Source organism: Musa acuminata, chromosome BXJ3-7 (genome assembly GCF_036884655.1).
Source record: "Musa acuminata AAA Group cultivar baxijiao chromosome BXJ3-7, Cavendish_Baxijiao_AAA, whole genome shotgun sequence".
Classification (NCBI taxonomy): Eukaryota; Viridiplantae; Streptophyta; class Magnoliopsida; order Zingiberales; family Musaceae; genus Musa; species Musa acuminata.
This window is the reverse complement of record NC_088355.1, coordinates 6,662,193-6,686,054: the sequence shown is the minus strand read 5'-3', so window position 1 is coordinate 6,686,054 and position 23,862 is coordinate 6,662,193. Positions and strand designations below refer to the sequence as shown.

The window sequence follows — 23,862 nt, the reverse complement described above, 5'->3', positions numbered from 1 at the left end:
CAACATATAAGATATCTATTAACTTTGTCATATATGAATCTGATACTTGAAACCTATTTTTCTATCAAATCCATCTTAAACTACATTAGAGATAATAGAACCTATTTAACACAACAGATAGAATAGAACCCATCCGTGGATGTAGGATGTAACATTTTCTAAATATTGACATTTGTGTACTAATGCACCACAATCTTCCATGCAAAATCGAGTTATTTGATCCATTGTAAAAAGAACCTTTTTGCATGAACCGAGAAAGAAACTAATAGCATTATTTATATCATCACTCTTGATTTGCATGGTTGATGTGAGGGCTTGACGTGCGTCGGGCTGAAAGTGACGTCAAGATCTCTCTCTCTCTCTCTCTCTCTCTCTCTCTCTCTCTCTCTCTCTCTCTATATATATATATATATATATATATATATATATAGTGTTATGTGTAGGATGAAAAATTTTAGATAAAAAGTCAGATAAAAAAAGAGAATGACAGAGATGCATGAGAGTCTCTTTTTTAAATTTTGAAATGTGAGATATGATCTGCACCTCCTCACTCATGCATATTTCATTTTTAGGGAGTGATGATAAGCTATATTTTTTAGCTCTATCTTAATGAAATGTGACAAAAGAAGTTGTTGCACATTGATTGCTACTTGTTTGAAGGACAATATGATTTCAGTAAGGGCCACCAACAAAATAATATAATAAATAGTGCTATGTCCAACAGCATTTGAACTCTAATTATCCAAACACACTAAGGCTTTTACATCATTGTTTGGAGAGAATGCATTGCATCTTCACTTTCTCTGCACACCTTGTGAGTTTCAGTAACTAAAGCAACTCCCAACTCCCAACCAAACAGCATGGCCACTAAAACACCACCATCTTCTTCTTGTGTCTGTAAAGTCAGCAACACTCCATGTGGGGTTGTGTGTAAGAATATATAAGCTTATCATGCAAGTAACCATGGTTTTGTGGATTAGGATTCAGCAATCTTGTTCCTGTGTGCTAGCGACGGCCACATGCCTGCCCCATTCTTGTCCTCATAGGTCTGCTTGTCCTCAGCAGTCAGCATTGTGTGCTAGGTTACCTGTTCAGAAGAAATCTTCCTTGGGGACCGAACAAGAAATCCTTTACATTCTACTTTGCAGCAGTTTGGGGGAGAAGCATCTGTTTTATCCCAGCTGCATGTTTCCTGCTCAAAACATGGGGTCTCCTTTGCCGGTTTACATCCAATGTAGTGCTCTCATGGTGTGACATGTTTCTTTATGTGTGTCAAGTCTTTGTCTACCTTGGTAGAGGTGGAATCTTCTCAAGATATGATGATGTCCTTGAGCTTTCTTCTTCTTCTTCTTCTTATATGGGTAGAAGAATCCACTCATGACGTAGAGCTCTAGTAGAACACCACTTTGGCTTGTACCAAAAAGAAACACTTTTTCTTTGGGTGCACAAAGATAATGACATATCCTGTTGCATCTATTAGCTTAAGCCTTAATTTGGCTGATCTGCATGCTAACAAAGACGAGAAACTTGGCTGTAACAAACATTCTTATGATCGAGTTATTGCATGAAATTTCACAAAGATATGAAGAGAATTATGATAGGTTCAAGCTGTCATTAATTGACAGTAAGGGTGGGACACATGCCACCTGTGGAAATCTACAAGGTTGGATGACATTTATCAGTGGGAGTAGTAGTAGTGGGTTCAATTGTCTAAACTGGCCAGTCAATACTTCAAATCCTTTTTAGATTCTGTGAGATTTTGATGGATTTGTTTGTGACCAAGTCATTGTTGAATTGCTTGGGAGACTATGGCTGCTAAGACTATATGTATGAAAAGAACCAGATGCAATCGACATTGTTGAGCTAGATTCATAGCTAGGGTGCTCAAGACACCATCTCAGGTTGACAGTGGAATGAAGAATACTGGTAGCTTGATGGAAAAGGGTTGAACACTGAGATCCTCAGCATGATAAACGAGGGCTACATCTGCTAGTTTCTGTAGGTGATTTAGTGCTCAGATGAATACATATATAACAAGAATGTTTGGTGCATTGCTGATCATTACCCATCTTTTTGACTGATGGTTGAAGTTGATGATGAATCAGCAGATGGATTTGCACTAGTTTGCTTGCATCCTAATTAATCTTGGATTTCTTTTATTACTCAGTTCGATTCGATCGATCGAGTGCAACGTCCACAAGATAAGTGCAGTAATGGATCGTTGAGGTTACACAAGTACTCCAAGACTCTTTTTTCAAGGGTTACGTGCGAGCGTTAGTCACCATGGATAAGTTGCTCGGGTGATGTGGACTCTGGTGGGACCCGCGCTTTGCGGTGGTAGATTTGTAGATCTGGAATGCTCTCGTCATCGGTGCATTAATTGACATCGTTTGATCGACCATGTTACGTAGCATGGTTTCGGTAGCCAATTGTAGGATCGTCTCGAATCAGGCCTTTATTTGGGGTTCTTAAAATTCCAAGGAAGCGGGCCTTCATTTGGTCCGGTCCAGATGTTACTGGACCGGGCTCGCTTCGATTAGTATAGCCTCCGTCGTATGACTGCAGCGGATCCTTGACTCTCCCGGAGTCGGAGTGAGATCGTTAAAAGAGGCCTCTTGGGATCGGAGGAAATTAGGGTTTCGATCTGTCCGACCGTGGTTGAGATCGGGGAGACGGGTGTATGGAGAACGGCGAAAGGCGGCCGACTGCGGAGGAGGTGATCGCGAGGCTGAAGGATGACGGTGACTTCGACTCCCTCCGTCTCAAGATCATCCGCAAAGTTAAAGAAAATGTGAGTTTGCCGAAAGATTCTTCCTTTTGTGCGCCTTTTCTTCATTATTGGATGAGAATTGTATGAGTTTGGCATTGTTTGGTTTTTCATCAAATTGCCACCTCTGATCCCTTCGTTGATGTGAAGCGGAACTTTCTCCAATTCGCATCTGCTTTATTCATTGCCAAACATGGAACTGTTCCGGAAAATTGTTTCATGAGGTTTTGTGATGCTTAGGAAGCTCTTGAATGTGACATGGAGTTGATCTTGGAAGAAGCTTTGGTGGCGCCAACTGCCAACAAGGGCGTGTAGTAAGCTTTTTCATTGCTAGGACACTTAGTCCTAGCACCGCGGTTGTGCTTGGCGGGATCCTCCTCCATGCTTAAGTTAGTATGACTCACAGATTGGGGAAGAAAATGCTCTAAGAAGAGCTTTGGAAGAAAGATAAAACAAATGGAGAGTAGGAGAACAAATGATGGCAGTGAAGATATTTTTAGGGCATAGAAACATCAGACCTTGGAAATGAGGAGGTCCCTTATGCATAATGCCCTAGCTGTTTCAAGCAATTACCCATATTAAAATAGCTATTCAATTAGGTAGGTTTTGATTTAACTGTATTGTATCAGAAAATAGTTGGGACTGATATAATTGCCCTGGGGTAGTTTGTTTATGAGTGCCAGAAGTCGATGGTAACTCTTATAATCATGTGGAAGATATTCATGTATTATATTTATATTGTTGATGTCCTAACATCATCTGGACATTGGAACGACAGGCAACTAGCAGTCTTGAAAGGATTTTAGATCAAATTTGGCATGCAACTCTAAGTTGTTGTTATTGGTTTCATTCTTTTGTTGTTTTAAACTAGTTAAATTCATAGAGTAAGCTGTTAGAATCGGATATGTTTAATAAAGCATTTTTCTGTTGCTGATTAATTTATTTTTTTCTTGAAAAAGTTGTTGCAAGTTCTTTGCTTCCAGATCCTAACGTTCGTTGTTTATTGTATTATATAATATTAAAATGCTAATAAACTCTAGTAATAAAAAATTATGTTTTTAAAATGTTGTGGATGCCCTTTGATATGTGCTGAATGATAATTTTTGGGCTTGGACAATGGTGAGATGTTAAAGAATAGATGAGAACATGAAACTGAAGAGAATACTAGAAGCAGCCATGTTAACATTGTCGACTAAGGTGTTTAGCTAACCTGAGTTCTTTTAGAATTAAGTTAATTTGTTTGTTCATTTAGCTTAACAGTACCTTTTATCAAGTTATATATTATTCTTGACTTGTCATGACTAACGAGAGGTTACTGATTTTGCATCATATGAAACTGCATTGAGATCCAAGTGGGACACACATGATCTACTAGGAACATTGTCACCATAGCCACTTGATTGCTCCCTTAAATGTACTTCTAGTTTGTTTTTACACCCACTTCATTGCTCTCTCTAAGATCAGAACTTCTGAGTCCTAGGATGGTAGAGCAACAACTAATTATTTGTTTTTCATCTTATATCAAGGCAATCTTAATTGTGTCTCTTTTTTCTTGTGTCTGCAGAATTTAACCTCTTTATATGAGGCTAAAGCTTCATACCGCTAATTTTTCCTAGATTCCATAGTGGTAGAAGCCATGACTATAATAATGCCCTTTACTGGTGTCAAAATTTATCATTTGCATACAACTAATACTCTTGCATGACAATCCAATTATGGAGGTTGGGCCTGATCCATGTATCTATTACCATTGTTGGAATTATTAGATGTTTGCAACTGACATTGTGAACTCGTAGTACTAGTTTCTATGATTTCTTGTTTGTTATATAATTTTTATTAATTAATATATTTATGTAGCTGTAGCTGAATGTGGTATTTTTTACAGGAGGAACTGCGTAGCAGCATTGTATCCGAGGTGAGACAATCAATGGTACTTAATGAAGATGGTTCTGAGAAATTGAAGCTAAGACAACTTTCTGATGCTATTTATCAAGAGCTTGGGTAAGGATCAAACAACTATAAGTTGATCATCACTAGTTTATATTGTATTATGACACTATGTAATTCTTGAAGTGAGAGTTCTGAGCTCTGAGGCTGCCATCTGCAACTGATATGACAAAGTACTATTTCTGCAGAAGCAAAATCATGGGACAAATTTCAGATGAGGTGTGGAAGGTTATCAAATCATGTGAAAATGATATTAGAGGTACTGTGGAGTCTGTATATGATAGAATTGTTAAACCAGAAGTGAATAAACAAGACAGCGTTTCTCCTCAAAAAAGACTACTTGTTGGTGACGAAAAGGATCAAGCTTCTCTTGTAGCACCTTCTACATGTGAGACGAATGTGTCTGATGGAAATGAACAAATGGAAGTACCGCCAGGATTTTGTTCAACTGATCAGCCAAGCAGCAAAGTTGAACACGCTATGATGCTTCATGATGAGCAACCACACTCATCAAATGAAGCGCTTAATGACCCAGAACAGATTGATGCTGTGCCACCCGGTTTTGGTCCACCGGTTAATTCTTCCATCATTCCAGTTGGTGTCAGCGATGAGGACCCTGATGTGCCTCCAGGTTTTGGGTAAAGTTACCTTAGTTTAATGTTGATTTTGATGGTTTCTTAGGAGAAAATAGGTGGCTTACCTTGTTTTGCTCAGTGTTCATTTTTTTAACAAACTCTGTTTTTGAATGCCAGTCTCACACAACAACTTATTTTATGTACATAAATTTCCAGTGCTTGGATGAATTAGTGTCCAGGTGAGAATCTGCAGTGTTCCTCTTTGATTTGTTATAATGTATTGAAAAATTGAGTGCTCATCTAGTAATTCCAAATTGAACATTTATGACCAACTCCTGGCTTTTCTTATTTGTTAATGCCCTTTCCATCAAGTTCTTCTGCGGGCTGTTAAATTAAGTCAAGCTTAACTCTCTATTCTTCAGAAAATTAGAACGAAAGATCTTTTGCAGCATACTATAAACTTCAAACTTATATTTCATCTCAGAAAGAATATGCAGATGAGTCACTAATGTAGATCCCAAGATCATCTGCCATAGCAATCATCTTGTTTTCTCCTTTCCTTTCTGCAGGCAAATTCCATTGTTCTCAAGTATGTTTGTTCATTGTGTTCATTATTTGCCTTCAGTTATTATATATATGAGCTAGGATATAAATTAGAGTCTCTTCGCTGGGAATGTGTTTGTGATGCAATAAGCCATTCCATTTTTGAACAATTATTGGAACTTTTTGCTGATGGAGATGACTTTTGCAGGTATTAGCACATAAAAATTGTTTCTAAATCAAACCATTTGTTCTGGTGTTACATCCACAGAATACATTAGCTGAATCTGATTCTCCTTAGGCATGCTTTATAAATATATAATTAATATTATTTTGTATGAGAACTTTCACAGCCGGTCCCATGGTCTAGTGGTTAGGACATTGGACTCTGAATCCAGTAACCCGAGTTCAAATCTCGGTGGGACCTCAATATTTTGTGAAATATTTTTTTTCTTCTCTCTCTGTTCTTTAATCCCTCATTTCTTCCTTTTATTTTACAAAATAAATTTGTTGATTTTTGAGAAAAATGATTTTATTTTCTGTTCTAAAGTCAATCCTAAAGTCAATTCCTCATTAAATTTGATGTTGTTTGAAGTATTTTAATCTTCTCTGTGGTCATTGGGAGAGAAACATGATTTTCTAGCATTTATGTTAATACTTTTTATAATTTTTATATATTTTTTCCTAATATGACTTTGGGATGCTTTTTGAACACATAATAACAAAACACTTTTTCTTTCTCTTCCACCTTTTCCAATGTTGAAAAGTTAAAATCTAAATCAAGTTGAAGACCTTATGCTAAATGACTATATATTTATATTCATAATTTCAACAATCAAATTCAAGATCTTGATGATCAGGATTTGTTTCATGAAAACAATCTCTCCCCTCACCAGTGATGAGATCATCCTTGGATTAGTTAGATTAAAGGAAAGAGTGGATAAGACTTTGTCACCATCAAAGTCTGTAGAGATCAATGACTTGGTCGAAGATGGTACTGTGGCCAAGAAGTACATGAAAGTCTTGCAAGATTTATCAGCTAAAAGCATCAGCATCATCTTCAAGAATGATTTGAGATTGACAAATAATTGAGTACCTGCATTTCTTAACCCAAATTACTCCTGTTTACTTCATGTCAAGCAATCTCGTCAAAATCTTGTAGATTTTGAGAAAGATTTCTTTGTATGCCGTTCTCCAGGAAAGAATTCGAGTCTTTTGAGGTAGAAAAAGCTGTTGCAGGATGACCAATTTCGGGTGTGGATAGATCAAGCAGTCGATACTGACCTCAAAATAAGTCATAGTCTTTTGTGGTGTCGTAGCAGACCTGCATCCTCGATGTTGACTCCAAGCTTTATCCACTGGCAAACCAGCCAGTTGTGTTCTTCATCCTCATATATTGTTGTTTCTCTCAACACACACCTCAAACATCTCAATGGTCTTCTGTATCTGAATATGCTGTTTAAGCTTAATGTTTCAGCTGAATGATCACTGAGATATAACTTGATATCAGCTCAAATCAACCTACTAAAGATGTCATGCAGAATTAATGGGATGAGGTTGACAGCTCCATGACCCGTCGTCAACAAGCCATCTGCAAGTGTGGCGGACTCCTGTACCCAAGGGATAAGGAGAGAGAGGTGGCCAACTCTTGCATGTCTCTGGTTTCAATTGCTTCTTCCGATAGAACTCTTGCATTTATCTCTTTCTCTTATTCTTATTTTTTTTCCTTTTCTCCTTAAAGAATATGCGCAGGAATTGTTTCCCTTCAAACAAGCCTTATCCCTTCGGAGAGGTTGCAGAATGAATGTAATGCAGCAGTAGGCTAATGAAAGCTCCAACCATGTGTGGCATGGGACCATCATTGTATACTTCCTTGAGTTATGACTTGGTTGATTCTGTTTAAAGACATGGAGATGAAGTCAGTTTGCTAACTTGTTTGGATTGTGTTGATCAGATTCCGAGCAAGTGAACCTAAAGTTTGTCAACAGTTTGCTAATTTGAGACTTGGAGATGAGATCAGATCCAAACACTCACCCGAAAAAGGAACCGAAAGTGGCTAAGAACAAAAGCAGTTGCGGGAGTTGAGTGTCTAGATTCTAAACAGTGAGATTCCCTGCATCCAAATCTTGTGAGTTGAGTTGTTTCTTGCAAGAAATAGATAAGTATGAGTGTGGTGATGACTAGGAGTGGAAGATAAGCAGAGATGTGCATGGATAGGTTTGCTTCTGGAACATTTTGTGAGATGAGCATATCATGATTTGACAAAATGCAGTGGTGGCCACTCATGTTTCTTTTCCTTCCTTTCCCTTTCTGTCTTTATTTTCTTTTGGACACATAACAAGAAGAACAGAGACGTAAGCTTCTCGAGAAAGAAGGATAGGATGGCCTTGTGGGCCAAGATTTGTGGAAGTGAGAGTAGCTTCATACATGAATACATGAGTGATACAAAGGTTCGTGTTAGGAATGACAAGAACAATGGCCAACAAGCAATTGTTTATCTTTAGATCTACGTTGCAATTGCTGCTCACTTTTGACAACACCAGGTTGCTCTCATCCAAAATGGATAGAGGAGAAGCTCGCTTGAAGTGGTGAGAGAGTCCACTTTCTTGGACTCTGTTTATGCTGATAAGAAGAGATTGCACAACTCGTTGAATAATTTATTGAGATTCTTAATCAAGTGGAAGAATTAATGAAGCAAAAGAACAAAAAGAAATCCATTGTTCTCTTCTGCTAAAAAAACAGCTAATGGCTTATTTTGTTGTTTTAGACCTCAAAATCTCTTTTTGAAAATTCAGTTCAAACCATTTCCTTTGATTACCTTTCAATGAGATAATGTGGTTTGATTTGGACTAATTGGCCCATCAAACACAGGCCAGCCATGAAGTGCTCAGTTATGAGCTGGTCGTCTTCAAGCTGAAAGTTGAGTATAAGGAGTCAAATCTTCTATGGAAATACCCCAACAATTAAAGGATAATGACACCAATGAAATCCATCCCTACCTTCTCGACGGCCTTCTTCTCCTTCTCTTCTTCTCTTACCCTACGCAATGGGTTTCCATCAATCAGTTTCTCTTGTTTCTTTGATGGGGTCTTCATCACTCCATGCAGTAGCGTGAAGAAGTTCTTCATCTATCTGTGCAACCTCGGCTGCCAAATATCATGGTCACATCAGAAGATGATTCCCCTTTAATTGAAACCAAGACGAACCTAAACAAAGACAGTTAATTATGTGCCAAATCGCTTCAGCTCAGTTCCACAATGATGTTCTCTTCTTCAGATTGGAGTCAGAGAAAGAAGATGAACTGTAATGGTAGTTGAGACTGCTGCCTCTCGACTAAGGTGACTACATGATGACAGATAAGATGGCACTAGGATCCTAAAAATCAGGTAGGGAGACCAAATTGCTTGTGTGTGTTTGGTAGATAAATAGTATGTGGATAGAGTTGTTAATGCACCCCCAAGTTGAGGGAGGTGATTTAGGGGCATGTCTCTTGCAAGGTCAGTATTTATAATGAGATTCCCTCACCCAAACCAAATGGAACCAACAAGAACATGGAATGTGAGGAAAATAATAGGTTATTAACAATATGAAAGATTAATCTAATGAAGGTCTGATCCCTCCATCCTTCATTACATTTATCTTCCAGATCAATCTAATTGGCTAAGAAACAACAAAACACATGTTATCTAACCCATTCAAAAAGTCTGATGACACAATGAATTCATCCAGCAATCTCTTTCCAGAGTTTGATGCGGGTGCCACATACTCTGAAACAATGAGTCACGCAAGAGAACTGGTAGGAGGAATACTACTACTACTACTACAGCTTTTGTGGTGGCTGTTGTTAGTCCATATGGGTAGGCTCAGTTGGTGCAATGTCTTCTTCAAGACTTTGATGCAGGTGCCCATGCATGCAAGGTCTAAAGCTGTACCTAAAAGAGCTGTAATCCTATGGAAGAAACTGATGACCAAAGCTTGAAACAATGAGCATGATAAAGAAGAACAAGATGCCTCCTTAACTGACCAAACTAAACCTCTCACAAAGAGATTAAACTAAACTCTCGCATGTTACTTTCACTGACAAAGCTAACCTTTTCTACCCTTCTTTTTCATGCAGGAGGAAGCAGAGCACGGGTTGGAGTACACTCCTGCTGCGGCTCGATGGTGTGTTGCTTCCTCATTCAATGGGAGTTGCTGAAGCATTTGAGGTGTGTGTGGTTGGTCAGTACATGCGTGCAGTTCCCTTCTTTTCTGGGTGGGATTTAACAGCCTACGTATGGGTTGCAGGGGTGGCAGCTCCTTTGGGGTTCAAATGTGTTTGAATTCGCGGGAGGACTGCTGCTGCTGCTGCTCACGGCCACAAGAAACAGAGGAAAAGAACAAGCTCTCGTACCTTTGCATGCTCGACGGTTCCTTGTGGCGTCTGGTTCGAAGTCTCAATGTTGCAGTGGAACGGAAGAGCCATGAGAGTTGTTGAAAGGATAATTAAATTATTAGTTTTGTTTAGCTTAAACCACTATTTAGCCTCAGGATTAGAGTAGTGTGCTCATCAGAGAGAGTCCAAACTTGATGGCACGCAGATCCCTAACTCCCAATGTGTATTGACCTCATCTGAGGTAATCACATGTAAAATTCTACCCATCTTTTTCCATGTGATTTTTCTTTTTTAGGTGCAAGAAAATTCCTGATAAGCTGTTCACGGGGAACGGAGGAAAACGTGAGTCAAGCATCCACGTTAGTGGGTGGGGCTGTGGGGTCCTCATGTTCCGGCGCCAATCGTGTTCTCGCCTTCGGCCCTCGGGTATTAAACCGCAAAGGCACCACCCCCTGCTCCCGCTCCACAGCCCCCCCATCACTCCCTCTTCCCTCCCTCCACTTTGATCTCCCTCTTTCTTCCTCGGTGTGTGCTTGTTACAGTGCCGCTACTGTTCAATAGTTCCACCAAATCTTCTCTAGCAGAGGAGAAGACGGACGAACAGAGCGCACCGATCTATCATACATAGATTATACGGCCAGGACACTAAAGGAGACTCCTTTGAAACTAAGACCGACCGGCCACCAAGGGCCTCGAGCCTATGACGCTTGGGTGCGGCCGCAGACTGTCGACGCTGCTGCTACTGGCGGTGACGTTGGTGGTGGTGTCGCCGCCGTGGCTTTCCTCTCCGGTCGATGCCTCCGTTTCATACGACCACAAGGCTATCATCATCAATGGGCAGAGGAGGATTCTAATCTCCGGTTCCATTCACTACCCCAGGAGCACCCCGGAGGTAAGATTTCCAACTCTGTGGAAAATGTGGCCTTTCTGGTGAGCTGTTCGTACACTGTGATTCTACTGTGCCAAAATCTGAACTTTGTCGATTGGATCGTCTCCAGATGTGGCCGGATCTTATCCAGAAGGCTAAAGATGGCGGCTTGGATGTTATCCAGACCTATGTGTTCTGGAACGGCCACGAGCCGTCCCCTGGTCAGGTTCGGAGATCACCCAAACTTTCCCAGCCCTCTCGTCCAAGGCTACTGCCCCTTCCCACAGTGTGCCTCAATTTGTTGCTTTTCTTGATCTTTGGCAGTATTATTTTGGTGGTAATTACGACCTGGTTCGCTTCATCAAGCTGGTGAAGCAGGCCGGCCTCTATGTTCATCTCCGGATTGGTCCTTATGTTTGTGCCGAATGGAACTTTGGGTACGAGGTCTTCGATTAATTCTTCTATGTGGAATCAAAAGCCTAATCATGCAATCTGATGATGTTGTTCTGTTGTTCATCTTGTCTTTGTAAAACAGGGGATTTCCTGTCTGGCTAAAATATGTTCCTGGCATCAATTTCAGGACCGACAATGGACCTTTCAAGGTAAGAATCCACAGGAACTTCACTTTATATGTTTATACTCGATCTCCTCTAACCGAGCAATTGCTAATTGGTCTGTTCATGTAAAAGGCGGCCATGGCGAAGTTCACAGAGAAGATTGTCGCCATGATGAAGTCTGAAGGATTATTTGAATCACAGGGTGGTCCCATTATCCTCTCTCAGGTATCATTGAATCCTTTCCTTCTTTGTTTTCATCAATTCGTTAGCTTTTATGTGTCATTGATCAGCTCCCAAAGATCTCATCTAAATCGCTTTCTGCTCTTCCATGCTCTGTCTAACTTGAGCAGATTGAAAACGAATATGGTCCAGTGGAGTACTATGGCGGAACTGCAGCCAAGAACTACCTAAGCTGGGCTGCTCAAATGGCAGTGGGTCTCAACACCGGTGTGCCGTGGGTCATGTGCAAGCAAGATGATGCACCTGATCCAGTGGTAAGTTCAAGATTTCGGTTTTATTGTTCTGTCATATCAGGAACAACACCAAATTCATGTTCCTCCTTTACCCTGTCCTGTTCAACAACACTTTCTTCTACTTACGTTACAGCTGCACCAATTAGAGTAATTGTAATTCCCTGTTACACCAGCTAAGTTGACTTATTGTGATATTATTTTTGGATCTTGGCTTTACAGATCAATGCCTGCAATGGGTTCTACTGTGATTATTTCTCACCAAACAAGCCTTATAAACCTACTATGTGGACTGAAGCATGGACTGGCTGGTAACCTCTACTTCACATTTGAATTCATATAAATTTTCACAAGAAATCAATCGATCTAGTGAATTTATTTTATATATTCTATCTCAATAGGTTCACTGCTTTCGGGGGTCCAGTTCCTCACAGACCTGTTGAGGACTTGGCTTTTGCCGTTGCAAGGTTTATACAGAAGGGTGGATCCTTCGTTAACTACTATATGGTAAGAATTTGTATGTTCTACTTGAGTTGTTTCAGTAATTACTGAACGCTGTACATCATGTTGAAGTAAAAGAATTTTCACGTTTCCGTCAACTGCAGTACCATGGAGGAACAAACTTCGGTAGGACGGCTGGTGGTCCTTTTATTTCGACAAGCTATGACTATGATGCCCCAATTGATGAATACGGTATGCAGTTTTTCTTCAATGATTGTGTCATATGTAACAATTTTCATTTTGTAATGATTTGGTTTTAAATTAACTCATGACTTCTCATTGATCTGCCCCTTTTGGAGCTTTTGATGTGAGGAAAAAGGCATGGTTGACTTCATCATCTGCACACATAGCATGCTTGTGATAATTCCAGAAAGATGTGATTTTGGATCATCTCATCCAGCTTTTAGAAAGAAATGCATGATCTTTTTACTTGCGTGGGTATAAAGTTGTGATTGCTCACCTAGAGAATTATTTAGGTCAAATACTTGGGTTCTTTTCAAGATTAAGAGAAGATTAGTAGTAATACAATTCCCACTCAGGTTGCTTCTCCTTTTCCTATTTCTTCTTTTTGGTGCCAAAATCTTGTTCCTCTTCTACAAGGAAGACATTGTGCAATCTCATTGGTCAAGCATCTGATGATGCAATACAAATATATTTGATGCCAAGTATTACCATTCCCTCTATTTGGTGTTAAACGTATCATAATCTTTCTCAGGTCTGTTGAGGCAGCCGAAATGGGGACATCTGAGAGACCTGCATAAAGCAATCAAAATGTGTGAACCAGCTCTTGTGTCTGGGGATCCCACAGTGACAAAACTCGGAAATTATCAGGAGGTTCAATTCTTATATCTTGCTGTAAAATTTGCAGGAATCTTTTCAATGATTTGCATTTTGGAACTTTTCTACATTCGACTTCTTGCAGGCACATGTATACAGATCAAAGTCAGGCTCATGTGCTGCATTCCTTTCTAATTTCAACCCACATTCTTATGCAAGTGTTACTTTCAATGGAATGAAGTATAATATTCCATCTTGGTCCATCAGCATTCTTCCTGACTGCAAAACCTCAGTGTTCAACACTGCAAAGGTGAGAAATATTTTATGATTAACGGTCATGGTTGCTTCTACTACTGTATTAAAAAAACTCACCTCTCTATTGAGTTATTTGTTTCTTGGCTAAAGAAAATGTATAACTCACTATGTATTCCAAATTTTCTCGGATGAAAAAGGATTTCCATGGTTGAATTTTCATGACAGTGTCTTTAACACAAAGTTACTAATGATATACACAGGTAGGAGCTCCAACATCACAGATTAAAATGACTTGGGTTGGTGGATTTTCTTGGGAGTCCTTCAGTGAGGATACCAACTCACTGGGGGATAACTCATTCACAAAAGATGGATTGGTGGAGCAGATAAGCATGACAAGGGATCGGACAGACTACCTGTGGTACACTTCATAGTGAGTAGACGTTCCTTTGCAGCTTGTCTATTTGAGACAGAATCAATGACATCTATCACTCAATGACTCACAATCTCCACTCTTCAGTGTTAACATAGACTCAAATGAACAATTCTTGAAGAATGGCCGATACCCTTTCCTGACTGTGATGTCGGCAGGCCATTCTATGCATGTTTTCATCAATGGAGAACGGGCTGGTGAGTGGCTTTGCCTTGTGGAGAATTGATTCTTGATGATATGCTCAACATTTGGTGAGGTTCCGATTTGGCTTTTGCTTTCTTTTCTTCTGGCAGGGACTGTCTCTGGTAGTTTGGACAATCCAAAGCTGACTTTCAGAGAAAATGTGAAGTTGTGGGCAGGAAGCAACAAAATCTCGATTCTAAGTGTCGCTGTTGGTCTTCCTGTGAGTACATAATTTGTTGTGAAATATTTCCTGGCCATTGATCGAAAAGTTGAAATATCATACAAATAACCCTGTACAATTATACACACAAGATGGCTGTTGAGACATCAGATTTCTGTTCTCTGATCTGTTTCAGAATGTTGGCAACCACTTTGAGACATGGAATGCTGGTGTTCTTGGTCCAGTGACTCTGGAAGGTCTCAATGAAGGAAAGAGAGACCTTTCATCACAGAAATGGATTTACCAGGTTCCAATCAACTCTTCCTACCTACATTAGTCTCTGACTAAAACTTGCTTACTGGTTACTGAGTTCCATGTTTGTGTGTGTAGATCGGCCTGAGAGGTGAATCCCTGAGCATCCATACACTTAGTGGCAGTTCTTCAGTTGAGTGGGGAGGTGCATCAACAAAGCAGCCGTTGACTTGGTACAAGGTCAGTACTGCTTGCAACACAGAAACATGTTATCCTAAAGTTCATCTTCCTTCCTCTCATGTTTGAGACTATTGTGTCACTTAATCTTTATCATCTTCCAGGCTTTCTTTAATGCTCCAGCTGGGAATGAGCCATTGGCATTAGACATGAGTAGCATGGGCAAAGGTCAGATATGGATCAATGGACAAAGCATTGGCAGATACTGGCCTGCCTATAAGGCATATGGTTCTTGTGATTGGTGCGATTACAGAGGGACATACAACGAGAAGAAATGCCAGACTAATTGTGGGGAGCCTTCTCAAAAATGGTAATGAAACACCTGCCTTTTTTTCCACCCCATTAAGCTTGCGAAAAAATCGAATAAATGACTGATTACTGACCTCAAATCTCAGGTATCATGTTCCTCGCGCTTGGCTGAACCCAACTGGAAACTTGTTGGTTGTGTTTGAAGAGTGGGGTGGTGATCCAACTGGGATTTCTATGGTGAAAAGAGTAGCACTATGAAGAAGCTTGCTGTCAAAACCATCTGCAGATGATAATCACAGATGGTAGACCAAGTAAAGAAAATGAACTAAAGTCAATTTATACAAACCAAAGTCGTGGAGTAGTGATTGGTGGAGATGCAGGAACTGCACACCCACTTACTTTAAGGTATTTCCTGCTTACGTGAGTAAATGTGCATAGAAAATATTGGATGCACTCAACATATTACTACTTACTGCACGTGGGACTCTGCATATATTGAGTCCATGTGTGGAGATAATATTAGCAATTGGGATAGCATGTTTACACAGAATGGTTGGTCGGTCTTGTACTTGCAAGAGCTAAGCTTTTGCTTCTGTACTACATTAAGCTTATAAGCATTTTGATCCATATTAAGTTATCATCCTTTGCCTTTTCCATTGCTTCTGCAAAGCTTATAAGCATTTTGATTCCTGATGCAATTGTGTGGCTGTGCTTCTGAGCTCTGAACTATGTGGCAACCACTTGAGATGTCTAACAAGATGCATGATGATCATGTGCAACAGTGCAAGAAACAAGAAATTAGTGGTAAAGAGACAATCTGGTGCCAGGAAAAAGGCATTGTTATAGATATTTTTAATTATTCAGGAATAGTTGAAACTTCTATGAGTTTTTCTCTGATCTATGATATCTCTGGTAAGGCTCTGACACATTTAAAGATCAGAGAGCTTTTTTTTCCCAGCTTCTTTTATTTTTATTTTTAGAAAGAGATGACAATGATTTATCAACTATAAAGAAGAAACTGTTAATGTCACTTAGAATTTCATCATGAGTTACAAATACAGAGGTCAACATTTCAGTAGCTTGGCTTGACCACTTATCAAGGATCAGACTGAGTCAGGCACTGTCTAGGCAAGTTTAATCTAAAATAGAAATCTATTTAGACCAGTTTAGGATGATTACAAACTATTTCTGTAAGGATTAAATTTTAGTTCAATTGAGGATTGGTTATGATATGGCTCATCATGTTCCATATTCAGCTAAACTTATCCTTTCATTCATACTATAAATATCTTTCTGGTATTGAAAAAAAATATTATATGTGGCATGTTTTAATCAGTAACTATAAATATTGGCATCGACATTAAAAATATAATGTAGCAATTATATTTGCTTAAAATGGATATCATTACAACTCATGAAACTTTATTTGCTTTTCAAAAATATAGTATTCATATTATTTTAATTTTGATAATATTCTATTGCTTAAAAAGCTTTATTTATTTAAAAACATACCTTTCTCTCCTATCTGGCTTAGCCTTATCTGCCACATATATAATCTTCGTCTGAGAGAGATACTTCTCATGTGATTTGAGTTACTTTGACTGTAATTTGAGTTAATTCCCTTTAAACTCACGATAAGAATGGTACAATTATCATACTCTTATCTAAATCTTTATCCATTTCTTATGTGAAACTAAATTAACGTATAAAAAAATTGTTATTCACATAATAAAATAATAATATGATATATCTCATCAAACCCTTTAGGTATATCATGTATATGTAATTTTATAAAAAAAAATTATATCATGCTTATAAATATGTTATCTAACTCGTTTACTATCATAATGTATATCGATATATTAGACAACTAAAAAATATCATCAACATAAAATTTTCTTACAAAACTAAACTAATATTATTCCACATAATCTATCTGTCCTAATTTTCTCAAATAATAATTTTAACAAAATATTTTGACTCTGTCGATCCTTGCCAACTATCAAAGCTTTATCTTAATTGGTCCACTTTCTTACAAGCAGATGGCCCCACGCTTCGGTCCATTTGATTTTTTCCTGTTCAGGGGGAATGGAAGAAAACGTCGACGTGGCTGGCGCTTTGGGACCCGCGTATTCCAGCGCCAATCCTGTGCTCGCTTGCGCCCGTCGGGTATTTATACCGCAAGAGGCACATCGCCCTCCCCCGTCCTCCCCGCCCCCGCGCTCCCACTCCACGTCCGCCCTCTTCCCTCCCTCCTCTTTGATCTCCCTCTCTCTTCCTCGGTGTGTGCTTGTTGCAGTAACGCTACTGCTCAATAGTTCCGTCGGAACTTCTCTAGCGGAGGAGAAGACGGAAGAACAGCGCGCACGAATCTCCATCATTCACATATTATACATCCAGAACACTAAAGGAGACTCCTCTGAAGGTAAGACCGACCGGCCACCATGAGCCTCGAGCTTATAACGCTTGGGTGCGGCCGCGGACTGTCGACGCTGCTGCTACTGGCGGTGGCGTTGGTGGTGGTGTCGTCTCCGTGGCATTCCTCTCCGGTCGATGCCTCCGTTTCCTACGACCACAAGGCTATCATCGTCAATGGGCAGAGGAGGATTCTAATCTCCGGTTCCATTCACTATCCCAGGAGCACCCCGGAGGTAAGGTCTCCAACTCTGTGGGAAATGTGGCCTTTTTGGTGAGCTGTTCGTGCACCGTTATTCTACCGCGCCAAAACCTGAACTTTGTCGATTGGATCGTCTCCAGATGTGGCCGAATCTTATCCAGAAGGCTAAAGATGGCGGCTTGGATGTTATCCAGACCTATGTGTTCTGGAACGGCCACGAGCCGTCCCCTGGCCAGGTTCGGAGATCACCCAACCTTTCCCAGCCCTCTCGTCTAAGGCTACTGCTCCTTCCCATAGTGTGCCTCAATTTGTTGCTTTTCTTGATCTTTGGCAGTATTATTTTGGTGGTAATTACGACCTGGTTCGCTTCATCAAGCTGGTGAAGCAGGCCGGCCTCTATGTTCATCTCCGGATTGGTCCTTATGTTTGTGCCGAATGGAACTTTGGGTACGAGGTCGAGGTCTTCAATTAATTCTTCTATGTGGAATCAAAAGCCTAATCATGCAATCTGATGATGCTGTTCTGTTGTTCATCTTGTCTTTGTAAAACAGGGGATTTCCTGTCTGGTTAAAATATGTTCCTGGCATCACTTTCAGGAGCGACAATGGACCTTTCAAGGTAAGAATCCACAGGAACTTCTCTTTACATGTTTATACTCGATCTCCTCTAACCGAGCAATTGCTAATTGGTCTATTCATGTAAAAGGCGGCCATGGCGAAGTTCACAGAGAAGATTGTCGCCATGATGAAGTCTGAAGGATTATTTGAATCACAGGGTGGTCCCATTATCCTCTCTCAGGTATCATCGAATCCATTCCTTCTTTGCTTTCATCAATTCGTTAGCTTTTATGTGTCATCGAGTTGATCAGCTCCCAAAGATCTCATCTAATTCGCTTTCTGTTCTTCCATGCTCTTTGTCTAACTTGAGCAGATTGAAAACGAATATAGTATACAGGAGTACTATGACGGCGCTGCAGCCAAGAACTACCTAAGCTGGGCTGCTCAAATGGCAGTGGGTCTCAACACCGGTGTGCCGTGGGTCATGTGCAAGCAAGATGATGCACCTGATCCAGTGGTAAGTCCAAGCTTTCGGTTTTCTTGTTCTATCACATCAGGAAGAACCCCAAGTTCATGTTCCTTCTCTACCTTGTCAAGTCCAACATGACTTTCATCTACTTAAATTCCAGCTGCCCTAATTAGAGGGTTTGTAGTTGCATGTTAGACCAGCTTGGGTGACTTATTGTGATCTCTTTTTTTGGGCTTTTGTCTTTAAAGATCAATGCCTGCAATGGGTTCTACTGCGATTACTTCTCACCAAACAAGCCTTATAAACCGACCATGTGGACTGAAGCTTGGACTGGCTGGTAACCTCTACTTCTTCACATTTGAATTCATATAAATTTTCACAAGAAATTAATCTATCCAGTGAATTTATTCCATGTATTCTATGTTAATAGGTTCACTGGTTTCGGGGGTCCAGTTCCTCACCGGCCTGTTCAGGACATGGCTTTTGCTGTCGCAAGGTTTATAGCGAAAGGTGGTTCCTTCGTTAACTACTATATGGTAAGAAATTGTATGTTCTACCTCAGTTGTTTCAGTAATTACTGATTGCTGTCCATCATGTTGAAGTAAACGAATTTGCATGTTTACGTCAACTGCAGTACCATGGAGGAACAAACTTCGGTAGGACGGCTGGTGGTCCTTTTATTGCGACGAGCTATGACTATGATGCCCCAATCGATGAATACGGTATGCCATATTTCTTCCACGATTCTAACATTTGTAATAATTTTCATGTTGTAATGATATGGTTTTGGTCTAACTTGTGACTTCTCATGAATTCGCCCCGTTGGAGCTCATGCTTTTGATGACGGATTTTAGTTACGGATTTAGTTGGTTTTGTTTAAGTCGTGCGGTACTCTTCCATATCCGTTCGTAAAAGTCAGTCTCCCCAAAACCTCCCATGATCCCTTAGGACCTACAAAAGAGAAAACAGGTTAGAGAAAGCGTCTCACTCGGAATCCATAAGAAAACATTCCAAAAAACACCTCATAGCCAATGCAAATTATCAACAGACTTTATAAGTTCTGAACGGTTACACAACAAAAGATCAAAATGGTCCAATACAAACCGAATATCTCTCGCAAGTGTCCACATAATATAATTTTTATTTATAAGCCTAAAACGGCCATCAAACCTAACTAAAATGGGGTTAGCTGGCTTTGCCAAAGTCGTGCGATACCCTTGTGTGTCCGTCCGTAAATGTCAGCCTTTCCGAAACCTCCTATAGTCTTTTAGGACTTACAAAAGAGAAAACGGGTTAGAGAAAATGTCTCACTCGGAATCCATAAGCAAACATTCCAGAAAACACCTCATAGCCAATGCAAATTATCAACATGACTTTACAAGTTCTGAACGGTTGCACAACAAAAGGTCAAAATGGTTCAATACAGACCGAATATCTCTTGTAAGTGTCAACATAATATAATTTTTATTTATAAGCCAAAAATGACCACCAAACCTAATTAAAATGGGGTTATTAAGCATTCGATCGTCCTTCTATATGTTGTGCAATGTATGAACATGTCAAAGGACACAAACATACATAAACATTATATCAAATATTTTGTATAAAAGTTTATCGGTGGGTGGGGGAAAGGGCATGAATGGTTGGCTTGATCATCTACCACACACAGCATGCTTGTGATAATTCCAAAAAGATGTGATTTTGGATCGTCTGGATGACAAAGGTTTGATTGCCCACCTAGAGAATTATTTAGGTCAAATACTTGGGTTCTTTCAAGATTAAGAGAAGATTAGTGGTAATACAGTTCCCACTCAGTTTGCTTATGCTTTTCCTATGTCTTCTTTTTGGTGCTAAAATCTTGTTCCTCTTCTACGAAGAAGACACTGTGCAGTCTCATTGGTCAAGCATCTGATGATGCAATACAAATCTATTTGATGCCGACTATTACCATTCCCTCTATCTGGTGATAAACATATTGTAATCTTTCTCAGGTCTGTTAAGGCAACCGAAATGGGGACATCTGACAGACCTGCATAAAGCAATCAAATCGTGTGAACCAGCTCTCGTCTCTGGGGATCCCACAGTGACAAATCTCGGAAAATATCAGGAGGTTCAATTCTTATATCTTGCTGTAAAATTTGCAAGAATATTTTCGATGATTTGGCATTTTGGAACTTTTCTACGTTCGACTTCTTGCAGGCGCATGTATACAGATCGAAGTCAGGCGCTTGTGCTGCATTCCTTTCTAATTTCAACCCCCGTTCTTATGCACCTGTTACTTTCAACGGAATGAAGTATCATATTCCAGCTTGGTCCGTCAGCATTCTTCCAGACTGCAAAACCGCAGTGTTCAACACTGCAAAGGTGAGAAATCTTTTATGATTAATGGTCACGGTTGCATTCTATTACTATACTCATAAAACTCACCTCTCCGTTGAGTTATTTGTTTCTTGGCTCAGGAAAATGTATCTCTCGCTATGTATTCCAAATTTTCTTGGATGGAATTGGACTTCCATGGTTGAATTTTCATGACTGTCTTAAACACAAAGATGCTAATGATAAACACAGGTAGGAGCTCCGACGTCGCAGATTAATATGACTTGGGTTGGCGGATTTTCTTGGGAGTCCTTCAGTGAGGATACCCACTCACTGGGGGATAAATCATTCTCAAAAGATGGATTGGTGGAGCAGATAAGCATGACATGGGATCGGACAGACTACCTGTGGTACACTACATAGTGAGTAGTCGTTCCTTTGCAGCTTCTCTATTTGAGACAGAATCAATGACCTCTATCACTCAATGACTCACAATCTCCACACTTCAGTGTTAACATAGACTCAAATGAGCAATTCTTGAAGAATGGTCGATACCCTTTCCTAACTGTGATGTCGGCAGGTCATTCTATGCATGTTTTCATCAATGGAGAACTGGCCGGTGAGTGGCTTTGCCTTGTGAAGAATTGTTTCTTGATGATATGCTCGACGTTTGGTGAGGTTCCGATTTGTTTTTTGCTTATCTTTTCTTCTGGCAGGGACTGTCTATGGTAGTTTGGACAATCCAAAGATAAGATTCACAGGAAATGTGAAGTTGTGGGCAGGAAGCAACAAAATCTCGATTCTAAGTGTCGCTGTTGGTCTTCCTGTGAGTACATTCTTTGTTGCGAAATATTTCCTGGCCATTGATCCAAAAGTTGAAATATCATACCAATAACCCTATACAATTATACACACACAAGATGGATGTTTAGACTCCGTATTCCTGTTCTTTATCTGTTTCAGAATATTGGCAACCACTTTGAGACATGGAATGCTGGTGTTCTTGGTCCAGTGACCCTGGACGGTCTCAATGAAGGAAAGAGAGACCTTTCATCACAGAAATGGATTTACCAGGTTCCAATCAACTCTTCGTACCTGCATGCTCTCTGACTAAAACTTGCTTACTGGTTACTGGGTTTCATGTTTGTGTGTGTAGATCGGCCTGAGTGGTGAATCCCTGAGCATCTATACACTTAGTGGCAGTTCTTCAGTTAAGTGGGGGGGTGCATCTACAAGGCAGCCCTTGACTTGGTACAAGGTCAGTGGTACTGCTTGCAACACAGAAACATGTTATCCTAAAGTTCCATCTTCTTTCCTCTCATGCTTGAGACTATTTTCTCACTCAATCTTTGTCATCTTCCAGGCTTTCTTTAATGCTCCAGCTGGGAACGAGCCATTGGCATTAGACATGAGTAGCATGGGCAAAGGTCAGATATGGATCAATGGACAAAGCATTGGCAGATATTGGCCTGCCTATAAGGCATATGGTTCTTGTGATTGGTGCGATTACAGAGGGACATACAACGAGAAGAAATGCCAGACTAATTGTGGGGAGCCTTCTCAAAAATGGTAATGAAACACCTGCCTTTTTGTCCACTTCAGTCAAAGCATGCAAAAGAATCGAATAAATGACTGATTACTGACCACAAATCTCAGGTATCATGTTCCTCGCGCTTGGCTGAACCCAACTGGAAACTTGTTGGTTGTGTTTGAAGAGTGGGGTGGTGATCCAACTGGGATTTCAATGGTGAAAAGAGTAGCACTATGAAGAAGCTTGCTGTCAAAACCATCTGCAGATGATAACCACAGATGGTAGACCAAGTAAAGAAAATGAACTAAAGTCAATTTATACAAACCAAAGTCGTGGAGTAGTGATTGGTGGAGATGCAGGAACTGCACACCCACTTACTTTAAGGTATTGCCTGGTTACGTGAGTAAATGTGCATTAAAAATATTGGATGAACTCAACATATTACTTACAGCACGTGGGACTTTGCATATATCGAGTCCATGTGTGGACATAATATTAGCAATTGGGATAGCATGTTTACACAGAATGGTTGGTCTCGTAATTGCAAGAGCTAAGCTTTTGCTTTTGCACTGTTTAAGCTTATAAGCATTTTGATGGATCTTAAGTGACCACCCTTTGAGACTTTTATTTTATACAGGATCAATTAATTTAAGCCCAAAATTTCAATAATATAATATTATTAAGAATATAATTCCTATGTCTACGGGGAAAAAAGTTTCCAATGAAACTTTCCAAGATAAGAAAAGATTCGATAATACACTTATAATACTCTCGATTTAAATCTTTATTCAAACTAAAAATAAGATACTGAGACCGAGCTCGTAACCCATATAAAAAGATTATATCCAGAGTAATTCTTAATTATATTATAGATATATTAATAAACCCGCTTACTACCCTAATATCAACCTGGAAAAGAAATTGATCCTGAGCTAAGTTAAGTCTGTATATTGATATACTAGACAATACAAAAAAATATCATTACAATAAGCTTTCTTACAAAATTAGCATTGTTAGTTTCTAATAATGTTCAACATAACCTGCCTATCCTAATTTTCTTTAAATAGTAATTTTTAACAATAGATTTTACTCTTCCAACCATTGCCAACCATCGAAGTTTCTCTTAACTGCCCAAAGGAATTGGAATCATAATTGATCACAAAGGAATGATCAAACGAACAACGTTTTCTTTTTCTATTTTTTTGGCTGCTGCTGTTCACGGGGAACGG

General features: G+C 39.8%; 3 protein-coding genes, 1 long non-coding RNA gene and 1 other non-coding gene across 5 annotated transcripts; all 5 read left to right on the top strand.

Moving 5' to 3' along the window:
* The first annotated feature begins 2,577 nt into the window (after positions 1-2,577).
* LOC135642065 (uncharacterized) lies at positions 2,578-5,535 on the top strand. The gene is made up of 3 exons (XM_065157854.1): positions 2,578-2,791; positions 4,653-4,768; positions 4,903-5,535. Exons 1-3 carry the CDS (start codon positions 2,681-2,683, stop codon positions 5,354-5,356), a joined length of 681 nt encoding a protein of 226 aa, XP_065013926.1. The 5' UTR covers positions 2,578-2,680; the 3' UTR covers positions 5,357-5,535.
* Positions 5,536-6,184: 649 nt separating this feature from the next.
* On the top strand, positions 6,185-6,256 carry TRNAQ-CUG (transfer RNA glutamine (anticodon CUG)). The gene has a single exon. It is a non-coding gene; the product is annotated as a tRNA-Gln (tRNA).
* Positions 6,257-9,686: 3,430 nt separating this feature from the next.
* Positions 9,687-10,256, top strand: LOC135643457 (uncharacterized). The gene is made up of 3 exons (XR_010498252.1): positions 9,687-9,747; positions 9,947-10,037; positions 10,117-10,256. It is a non-coding gene; the product is annotated as an uncharacterized LOC135643457 (long non-coding RNA).
* A 420-nt stretch (positions 10,257-10,676) lies between these two features.
* Positions 10,677-15,783, top strand: LOC135643456 (beta-galactosidase-like). Its single transcript, XM_065160436.1, has 18 exons — positions 10,677-11,096; positions 11,203-11,298; positions 11,397-11,509; positions 11,608-11,674; positions 11,762-11,854; positions 11,980-12,123; positions 12,322-12,410; positions 12,501-12,606; positions 12,705-12,792; positions 13,316-13,434; positions 13,523-13,687; positions 13,893-14,062; positions 14,150-14,259; positions 14,356-14,465; positions 14,602-14,712; positions 14,796-14,897; positions 14,999-15,204; positions 15,290-15,783. The coding sequence occupies exons 1-18, from the start codon at positions 10,905-10,907 to the stop codon at positions 15,399-15,401; spliced, it is 2,193 nt and encodes a 730-aa protein (XP_065016508.1). The 5' UTR covers positions 10,677-10,904; the 3' UTR covers positions 15,402-15,783.
* Positions 15,784-17,540: 1,757 nt separating this feature from the next.
* Positions 17,541-23,041, top strand: LOC135642577 (beta-galactosidase-like). Its single transcript, XM_065158832.1, has 18 exons — positions 17,541-17,794; positions 17,901-17,996; positions 18,095-18,207; positions 18,312-18,378; positions 18,466-18,558; positions 18,691-18,834; positions 19,035-19,123; positions 19,217-19,322; positions 19,421-19,508; positions 20,778-20,896; positions 20,986-21,150; positions 21,355-21,524; positions 21,612-21,721; positions 21,819-21,928; positions 22,066-22,176; positions 22,259-22,360; positions 22,466-22,671; positions 22,759-23,041. Exons 1-18 carry the CDS (start codon positions 17,588-17,590, stop codon positions 22,868-22,870), a joined length of 2,208 nt encoding a protein of 735 aa, XP_065014904.1. The 5' UTR covers positions 17,541-17,587; the 3' UTR covers positions 22,871-23,041.
* The last annotated feature ends 821 nt before the right edge of the window (positions 23,042-23,862 follow it).